At 38.8% G+C, this 10854-nt stretch overlaps 1 protein-coding gene across 1 annotated transcript; it reads right to left on the bottom strand.

Moving 5' to 3' along the window:
* Positions 1 to 828: 828 nt before the first annotated feature.
* Positions 829 to 9386, bottom strand: LOC120090228 (epoxide hydrolase 3). Its single transcript, XM_090307492.1, has 3 exons — positions 8767 to 9386; positions 7212 to 7450; positions 829 to 1221 (listed from the first exon to the last, which is right to left on the bottom strand). The coding sequence occupies exons 1-3, from the start codon at positions 9229 to 9231 to the stop codon at positions 975 to 977; spliced, it is 951 nt and encodes a 316-aa protein (XP_090163618.1). The 5' UTR covers positions 9232 to 9386; the 3' UTR covers positions 829 to 974.
* Between the last annotated feature and the right edge of the window lie 1468 nt (positions 9387 to 10854).

Genomic DNA, 10854 nt, shown 5'->3' with positions numbered 1-10854 from the left:
ACCTATAGACACTACTTTCACCTCCAAATTTCTTCTTTTATTTACTTTTTACCAATGGTTTAAAAAACGAGACCAAATTTTGCAAACTAAAAAAAATAGTTTTCAAAATGTTGTTTTTGTGGCTAAGAATTCAACCATTGTACTTAAAAGAAATATGCAAATCATGATAAAAAAAAATATAGATGATATAGACTTAATTTTCAAAAACAAAAACTAAAAACAAAAGGGAAACATGGTCATATAATTTGTTTTAAAATTTGTTATTTTTGAACTTAAGAGAATAAACAAATTGATCATCATATTAATGGTATGAGTATTTTTTTAACTTTTTGTTTTAATTTTTGAAGTTCTTTTTTTTCACGAGGAATTAACGGTTTCTATTCGAATACTAACGATTGAGGTATTTTTAACTTTTATTAAGTTAAGGGTATTTTTGAAACTTGTGAATATTCAGGGGTATTTTTTAAATAAAAATTTAACGGTTTCCATCTAGACAAAGTGTAAAGTTCATAGGCATTTTTTATAATTGACACAAATAACTAAAGGGAAGGGTACAATTGGTGTTTATGAAAAAAATAAAAATAATAAAAGGGATACAACACCGGTAATATAGATATTGTTATGTAAATTTGACGTTCTTTTTTCTCTCACAGGACTATATGTACAATATAAGGATTGAGGAACTATGCTATGAAGAAGTTTCTATTATTTCTATTGAAAAGGAAACGTTTCAAAAGGTAATATACCAATTGATTCATTATTTTAAGAGATTGAAAAATACGAATGAAAAATTATTAGCATCAAATATTTGAGAGAATCAAAATCCCATTGTTTAACTTTAACTACCATAAATTAAGAAAAATATTCCAAACACATTTAATTTTCAATGACCGAACAAAATGATGAACAGCTGAAAGTACCAAAAGTTCCAAGACCCAACATAAAGTAGCAACATTCAACAATGGAAATGGAGTTCAGAATTTCTTGATGAAGTCATGAATGTGAGTATTGATTTCATGTGGCTTTTCTTCGTGGACAAAGTGGCCAGCATTTTGTACTATTACTACTTCCTCCAACAATGGCACGTCCCTTTTGAATCCGCCATTGTGGATATATTCCTTGGCTCCTAGAAAATGGTAAGTTATATCCAAATCACCGACGATGAATTTCACTGGTACCTGAATCCGCGCTCCCGTCCATGGTGCCGTCAGCTCCCAAGTTCTGCGACATACATCAATTCAGCTTCATACTCCAAATCAACCATCAATTCTATCAGCTGCCTTTCACATATAGCTAACGAAATGCATTTCTAAGTGAGGAACAAATTGACAGTTTCTTGCTATGAAAATGCACATAAAAAAAACATGTAGTCAATGTCAAAACACGAATCCGTTGAACATGAAACATAGAAAAGAGTGTCAATCCGAGTTCCTCTTGTTGAAATACGTTGAATTTATTTAGTCCTTTTCTACTGTGGTTTTTCTTCCCTGAATTAGGGTTTTCAACGTAAACTCCTTGTGTCGTCTTCTTTTCTTATTTTTCAATATGGTATCAGAGCAAGGTGATGAAACCCTAGCCCCGATAGAAGAAACTCAGTCATCAAACTTGATAGGTGAAGGTACGCTGACTAATGAGGTTGTGATTCAAGCAGCAGTTGACCGCTATCTCCGAACCATCATCCCAGGTGGTTCAGCCGAACAGATCCAGCCAGCAAGCCGAACAGCAGGTGGTGGGCTTGCTCCAGCCGGCGCGCCGATTAGCTTCCAGACTCAGTTGTTCCAACTGAACACCATCGAGGAAGGTCTCTTCGCTTCGCACGCTCTCCAGCCGGCGCACGCGAGTGGTTCACAACCGATCGAACCCTTGACTTCGCACGCGACCGTCTCAGTTTCGCACGTCCTCCAGCCGGCGCACGCGAACAATTTACAGCCGATCGGTCCCTCGGCGCCGCACAGAACAGATCTGCACTAGACAGTCGTGGGTTTGCTCCAACTGCCGAGTCGGGTCAGATCGACGCGATTTCTTCAACCACGCAGCCGATCGCCGAGCCTTCTGTCCGTTACCCACCATCATAGCCATCTGGGAGCAGCGCTGGTCACAAGTTGCCGAACTTTGCCACCGGTGGACTTCCGACAATAGCTTCTTCATAGTACCATGGTGGATAGCTTATTCTTCATGTGTATCCAGTTCAGCCTCAGTTTCAAATGGGTGATTCCGTTAAAGAAAATCCCATGATTTTTTAACAAAAAAATTCCAGATCTGAATCTCATGGAGAACTCCAACAACAATTGGTTAGTCTCTAGCAATAGATGGCCGCCCTTGGAGCCAGATTGAATGACCATGATTCTTCCCCGATGTATTCAGAAAATCTGGTATCAATGTTTCCTACTCTTCCTACTACTAATTTTTTATCTGGAACTATTGGAAATTCTGTAGGAATGATCACGGGAGAGAAGTTGAATGGGAAAAATTACTTCTCTTGGTCCCAAACAATTAACATGGTTCTTGAGGGACGCCATAAGTTTGGATATTTGACTGGAGAGATACCACGATCGAATCCTGGGGATCCTCAAGAGCGTGTCTGGAAGGCAGAGGATTCTTTGCTCCACTCAATGTTAATCAGTAGCATGGAACCACAAATCGGGAAATCTTTACTCTATTCAGCTACTACCCGAGATATTTGGGATGTAGTCCGACAGTTATATTCGAGGTGTCAGAACGCATCCCGCCTGTATACTCTACGTAAACAGGTTCACGAATGCAAACAAAGGAGCATGGATGTAACGTTATACTTCAGCAAGATGTCGTTGTTATGGCAAGAAATGGATATATGTCGGGAGATCATTTGGAACTGCCCACAAGATGGAATTCAATACTCCAAGATAGAAGAGGTTGAGCGTGTGTATGATTTTCTTGCCGGGCTGCACCCCAAATTTGATACAGTTTGTAGTCGAATACTAGGGCAGAAACCAATTCCGTCTCTCATGGAGGTCTGTTCAAAGGTTAGATTGGAAGAAGATAGATTGAGTGCAATGAACGAGCCGGGTGTTACCACTGTAGAGTCAGCTGCCTTCGGGGTAAAGTCTGCTGGAGCTGATGGTGACAAGCAGAATAGTAAAACACCCCAAGTATGTGAACATTGCAAAAAACAGTGGCACACGAAGGATCAGTGCTGGAAATTGCATGGTTGTCCTCCAAATGGTAAACGTTGCCCTCCGAATGACAAATCGAAATCTGGGCGTGCTCTAGTGGTGAATCAGTTTAGGGGGCTGCATAACCTCAGACACAGCCTCTAGTGACCAACCCTGGTGATTCAGGTACCATAGGGATCGAAACAGTTGCTCAATCAGGTAACCCTCAATATTTTAGTTTCCTTGTTGAAGGGAATGAGTTATGGATTCTTCAGGAGCGACCGATCACTTGACTGGCTCATCCGACCGGTTTCTCTCATATTATCCAAGCGCTGGAAATGAAAGGATTCGAATTGCGGATGGGTCCTTCGCTCATGTTGCTGGAAAAGGCAGATGTCACCATTTCAGGGATTAACTCTGCAAAATATCTTACATGTGCCTAAAATTTCTTACAACTTATTATCAATAAGCAAAATAACAAAAGATTTGAACTGTAGAGTTGTCTTCTCACCAGATACTGCTTTGTTTTAGGACTTGAGCTCGAGGAAGACGATTGGCACTGCCCGATATGACAGAGGCCTATATTTCCTTTCTACAGATGCTTCCTCCAGAAGCTTGTTTAGGACTAGTCTTTTATCTTCATTTACTATGTCTGAAACAAATTATTTATTGTGGTATTTTCGTCTTGGGCATCCTAGTTTTCAATATATGCGATATTTATTTCCTCATTTATTCCATAATGTGAATGTTTCTTCATTATCTTGTGATGTTTATATACGTGCTAAACAACATCGCGTGTCGTTTGTTTCTCAGCCCTATAAACCTACCCAGCCTTTTCACCTGGTCCACAGTGATGTTTGGGGTCCCTCAAGTATCTCTACCCTGTCTGGTAAACGGTGGTTTGTAACTTTCATCGATGACCATACCCGACTTACATGGGTATATCTCCTTGCTGATAAGTCCGAGGTTTTATTTACCTTCAAACAGTTCTATACCACTGTATTAACACAGTTCAACACAAAGATTGCTATTCTTCGGAATGACAATGGTCGTGAGTTTGTCAACCACACCTTTCAGGAATTCCTAGTGTCAAAAGGGATCATCAATTAAAACTCGTGTGCATATACTCCACAACAAAATAGGGTGGTTGAACGGAAAAATCGTCATCTCATTGAAGTTGCTCATTCCTTGATAATTCCAGCGTCTCTCCCTTCATACCTGTGGGGAGATGCGATCCTATCAGTTCTAAACCCCCTATTTTGTTGCTCAAGAGGGGTTTGATAATAGAATGCCTTCACGAGTTCTAAAGTTTCAAACCCCTCTTGAGTGCTTCAAAGAGTCCTATCAGTCTACCCGTCTTATTCCTGAGGTTCCTCTTCGTGTGTTTGGGTGTACAACCTTTGTTCATACTCATGGTCCACACCGGACTAAGTTTGCTCCACGAGCTAAAAAATGTGTGTTTGTCAAGTATCCCCTTCATCAGCGAGGCTATAAATGCTTTCATCCATCTTCCAGAAAATATTTTGTCACTATGGATGTCACGTTCCTTGAAGATAAACCGTTCTTTTCCGTTAGTCATCTTTAGGGGGAGACCACGAATGAAAAGACTAACAGTTCCACATACTCCGTACCTATTAGCCTCAATCTTGAGACTAGTCCTAATATTCCTGAACCTGAGCCTAGCCCCAATGTTCCTGGACCTAGTCTACCTAGTCTTGAACCTAACTCTGCTCCTGTTGTTCCCAGTCTACCTAGTCTTGAACCTAACTCTGCTCCTGTTGTTCCCGTGTCGGTTCTTCCTACTAGACAAGTGCCCTGGATAACATACTATAGGAAGAATCTCAGAAAGGAAATTCATGAAAGCTCTGGTGTTCCATCGAAAAGTGTCCAAGCGTCGGAACTAGCTCAGGTTCAAGATCCCGTTGTTTCAGAGGAGAGTCTTGAAGAGAAGTTTGGGAACATAGAAAATGATGAAATGAGTTCAGAGAAGGTTGAAACTTCAAGAGGTAATGAGGTGCTGAAAGATCCTCAAGAAGATGCAGAATTGTCTCAAAAGTTTGATACTTAAGTGGGACAGACGAAAACTGACAACTATGATACCACTTCGGATATGCCAATTGCTCTGAGAAAGGGAACCAGGTCATGTACAAAGTACCCTCTGCATAGTTTTCTAACCTATAGTAACTTATCTCCTGGTTTTAAGGCTTTCACTACCCAACTAGATGCTCTAGCAATACCTACCAGTGTACATGTGGCCATAGAAGTTCCCGAGTGGAAAGCAGCAGTAATAGAGGAAATGAGAGCTCTCGAGACAAATAAGACTTGGGAGATAGTAGCTCTCCCTAAAGGTCACAAAACAGTTGATTGCAAATGGGTGTTCACAGTGAAGTATAAGTCTGACGGAACGCTCGAGAGATATAAGGCCAGGTTAGTTGCTAAAGGGTTCACTCAGACGTATGGGATTGATTATTCAGAAACTTTTTCCCTAGTGGCTAAGTTAAACCCGATTCGTGTTCTCCTGTCTATCGCCGTAAATAAAGATTTGCCTCTACATCAACTAGATGTAAAAAATGCCTTCCTGAATGGTGAGTTAGAAGAGGAAGTTTACATGAGTCCGTCTCCAGGTTTCGAAGCTAAGTTTGGGAATCATGTTTGCAAACTCAGGAAGTCTTTATATGGGTTGAAGCAGTCCCCTAGGGCATGGTTTGACAAGTTCACCGTGTTTGTTAAGTCCCAAGGGTTTGTTCAGGGGCATTCTGATCATAACTTGTTTACCAAAAAATCACCTTTAGGAAAGATTGCTGTGTTGGTAGTCTATGTTGATGACATCATCCTATCAGGGGATGACACGGCAAAAATTGCTAAGCTAAAATAAAGGATGGCAGGTGAATTTGAAATCAAGGATCTTGGTAGTTTGAGGTATTTTCTAGGGATGGAAGTGGCAAGATAAAAAACAGGAATATCTGTATCTCAGCGAAAGTACACTCTGGACTTATTAAAGGAAACAGGAATGACTGGATGCAAACCTATTGACACTCCTATTGAGGTCAATAGTAAACTGAAAAGTATTTCGGAAGGAGTTCCTGTAAATAAGGAGAGGTATCAATGCTTAGTAGGAAAATTGATTTACTTGTCTCATACTAGGCCTGACATCTCCTATGCTGTGAGTGTAGTAAGTCAGTTCATGTAGAGTCCATATGAGGAGCACATGGAAGCTGTGACTCGAATTTTGAGATACCTGAAGTCCACCCTTGGGAAGGGCTTGGTTTCAGGAAACATGACACACGGAGCATCGAGGCATATACTGACTCAGATTGGGCCGGATCTATGACTGATAGAAGGTCAACCTTAGGGTACTGTACCTTTGTATGGGGAAATTTGGTAACTTGGCGGATAAAAAACAGGGTGTAGTGGCCAGAAGTAGTACTGAGGCAGAGTATAGAGCTATGAATCTGGGAGTGTGTGAAGAAATCTGGTTGCAGAAAGTTTTATCTGATCTTCACGAGAGTAGTCTGGGGCCCATGAAGCTATATTGTGATAATAAGGTTGTCATCAGTATTGCGAATAATCCCGTGCAACATGATAGAACCAAACATGTGGAAATTGACAGACACTTTATTAAAGAAAAGTTAGACCGCAGAGCTATTTGTATTCCCTATGTACCTTCAGTCCAACAGATTGTAGATGTTTTTACGAAAGGGTTATCGAGACAGACGTTTGAAGCTTGTATTAGCAAGTTGGGTCTTGCCGATATCTATGCCCCAACTTGAGGGGGAGTGTTGAAATACGTTGAATTAACCCTAAGGGCATTGTTGTAATTTATACTATATTTGCTAAATTAGGGTTTCACCTCATTCTATTTATATTTGAGGTTGGGTCTATTGTACGTATGACATTAAATAATAAGTCCTTTTCTACCGTGGTTTTTCTTCCCTGAATTAGGGTTTTCCACGTAAACTCCTTGTGTCGTCTTCTTTTCTTCTATTTCAATACCTCTCATTACCAATTGGTTTTGAGTTGAAACGTCATGATATCTAACAATATTAACGTCGAACTCGAATGTAAATAAACGTGGCTTACAAGTCAAAAGCGCGATAATAGTTCAATGCTCCAGTGAAGCCTGTCTTCTTGAATTTGGCAGCATAATAGTTGATATCTTCTTCTGTCAACCAAGAAGGAAGGTTTTCCGGTGGCGGGATCGCGCGAAATCCATATTCTTTAGGCAAGCATGGAGCGTGAGTACTTCTATTAGATAGTGTTGTCTTGAACAGTTGAGCAGTGTCAATGCATGCAAAATCTGCTTCTGCCTCTCCTGGAACCTGTTAGAAATCAATCTACATTTAGTTGTTTTAGATGCCATGAATGTATAAGAAGACCAACATCAATTAAAAAAGGTGAAAATGGTTTCAATATTATTTATTCATGAATATATTAGCAAGAAGGAATCTTCCAACCCAAAGCACTACAAAAGTCTTTCTCGGGAAAGTTAGCAATCACTTAGTTAACAGTTTGTAGATCTGAATTTGATTTTATCAAAGATGAAACAGTCAAAAAGCTATAAAGAACTTTAAAATGAACATGTTAAGAAAACAATCTTTTAGGCATTGATTCATCAACCGTGTTATGCAGTATGCTTGGCTATCTTTTTTACAAGCAAAATGTTCTACCTTTTGTCAAGCAATTTGCGCCATGATTTGCAGTCTTCGTCTAAATATATCTTTCCTTATTTAATGCAGATTTGTGGCGTCCATTTTCTTATTGTTTTCAAGGAGGATTCATTCCGTCTAGAGAATATCTTCAAAGCGACACTATATATTGCAATGGTGTTTGTGTTTTTGTGGAGTGAATCATAATAGTGAAGGTGTGCTTTCCTTCATAAGTTCGAAGTTGTGTTGTTTGCACTATTGGCAAAGCTGGTGGCCTATGGTCATTCGGACTAAGTTATAATGTATTGTACGAGCTGTTTCAAACTAGAGTGTTCAAGAGTTCGTTTGTACTTAGGGGATCTAAGTTGTGTTAATTTCCTCATTCTTGTTTGAGAGAAGTTAAGAGAAGCTCATAATTAGGGAAAGCCTCAATAAGCTAGTTTGAGGAGATCTCAAACTTTGTCCATGTAAAGAGTATATGTGAGCCTGTAGATCTTAAACTTAAGGGGAGCCTAAGTAGAAACTAAGTATTAGTTATTCGTGAGTCTCTGTAGAGGAATTCTTACAGATAAGTACCATATTGTAATTAGGTAAATTATCTCCAGACGTAGGTGATATTACACTGAATTGAATTACTAATATTTGTATCTTCTCCCGTAATATTTACTCTATTAGTCTTTTTGTTATTTAGTATGTTATAACAATGTGTCTGAGGTGTGGAAAAATAGTTTTAGAATCACTTACTTTTTTCAAGGAGTACTCTAATTGAACACAATTAATAATTTGCAATTTTGATAGTACATGTAAGTGAGAATGCACAGAGCAGATCTACAGTAGAACACCAAAGCTAAGCAAATTGATAACATCATTCATCTAACAATAAGCAACTAAAACACAAACACAAAGATGAATCCAAATTAGGACTAGAATCAGTAGGGAAGAACATTAATTCAATCCCTTCATAGAAATCAAGGGCAGTTCAGATTCACCTGAAACCTACACATATAGAAATCATCACCATACGCAGCTCTGAAACGCTCCATGAAAGACATTGCCGGATTTCTAGGGAAGAATTGGACGCTAAGATTCACCAAGGCTTTGATTCTTTCAGGCCTGAACAAGCAAAAGTACCAGGCGATGATCGCCCCCCAATCGTGCCCTACGAGAAAGACCTTATCAATTCCAAGCTCATCCAAAGCCCCAACCAAATCGCCGACGATATGGAGCGCGGTGTAGTAAGTATGCGATTCGGGGGAGTCGGTGTCGCCATAGCCGCGGAGGTCGGGCGCGATGGCTCGATATCCGACGGAAGAAAGGTAGAGAAGCTGGTGGCGCCATGAGTACCAGAGCTCGGGGAAGCCGTGAAGAAGAAGAACGACGGGACCATTGCCTATAGAGGCAAAATGCATTTTGATGCCATTGGTGTCGATGGTGGTGTGTTCAATCGTGTCCATGGAAACTCTCTGTCTGTTTCACTTTTCAAGTTCTTAGTCTTTCAGAGAACAGTAAATTGATCGGCGAGAAAGTAGTAAAACAATTTTCGCCGGAGAAAGAACGGCCTCGAGATTGGAGAATCTCAAGCCTCAAGTTTCGATTTATCCAACCCTTGGTTGACTTTGTATTTTTTTTTATCTCTTTTTAAAAAAAAAGTTTTTTTTTTTTTATAAAGAAAATGATGTAAGCATGAGAAATTTTGGTGGTACAATTACTCTTATGTCTCTCTTCTCGGACCTTTAATATTAATATTGTTATTTTCAAAACTTATTAGAGAAATATTGTTGTTTTGAAACTTATTAGAGAAATATTGTTGTTTTGGGAGTTCGAGACTAGAGGTCGAACGTTGAGAACTCGACTAATGTGGAGGTCGAACGTTGAGAACTCGACGAACAAAGAAAAATTTGGAAACAATAGATAGGTCGAAACTTCAACCCTCGACAAGGAAAATCTCGCGAATCTCGCTTAGGTTGTCGAAGGTTGAAGTTTCGACACACATCCACCCTCGAGATTGTAGATTTATTACTTTTTTTCCTCATAAAGGAAATAAAGTAATGAGATGGTATACTATATGAATCTGTGGACTCGAGCTGCTTCTGACAACCTATGCATTTTGTTATCATTTCGAATTAGACAGAGGCTTGTGGGATTGACTTGAGGGGGTGAGGATGGCTATATTTCTGGGAGCGAACTCCAGACGAATATGAAGCGCATGGATATAAGTTATGCCTTGGAATGAAAGAAAATTCCGAATTAGCTTTGTTTACGAACAAAATTTTGTATATTAGGTTGTCGAAGGTTACATACATGTCGAAACTTCAAAGCGATTAAGGAGATAAGTGGGCTGAAGCAGATTAAGGAGAGAGCGAGATTCAAAGCGAGATAGTAGGAGAGAGCGAGATGTTGAACGAGATTTTAAGAGAAAGCGAGATTCAAAGCGAGATTCAAAGCTATAATTGAATATATTAGATTATTATACTATAATTGAATAATCATTAGACAATAAATTGAATATATTAAATTATTATACTATAATTGAATAATCATTAGACAACAAATTGAATAGATTATTATACTATAATTGAATAATCATTAGACAATAAATTGAATAAATTGAATATATTAGATTATTATACTATAAATTGAGTATATTAGATTATTATAATGTAAAACTTTATTGATTACAAAAAAAAAATTGAATATACGGTAGATTATTATAAAAAAAATTAAATATACAATAAATTATAATAAAAAAATTGAATATACAATAAAATGAATATATAATAAAAAAAAATATTTATTATTCAATCCCTAACTATCTGAAGCTCGTCTTAGTAACAAAAGACACTTCCTTCGATTATGTCCTAACTGGTTACAAAATCCACATTGTTGTCGAGTGGCTGGTTCTGTCCAATCCATCTTGTTGTGATAACATGAACTTTTCGGTCTACCAGGCCTTCTAAACAACGATGGATCAGGATGTAAGACGGGCATATTAGGGTGCGTGATCCAGTAATCTTCATGTAGTACAGATTGGAATTGAGGAGAGTAACATTCAGCATACGTTGACAATTTGTAGTAGT

This window comes from Benincasa hispida, chromosome 11 (assembly GCF_027475165.1).
Source record: "Benincasa hispida cultivar pf3 chromosome 11, pf3_genome.v1.1, whole genome shotgun sequence".
NCBI classification, from domain to species: domain Eukaryota; kingdom Viridiplantae; phylum Streptophyta; class Magnoliopsida; order Cucurbitales; family Cucurbitaceae; genus Benincasa; species Benincasa hispida.
Note: the sequence above shows the minus strand (reverse complement) of the source record. Positions and strands in the feature narration are given on the sequence as shown.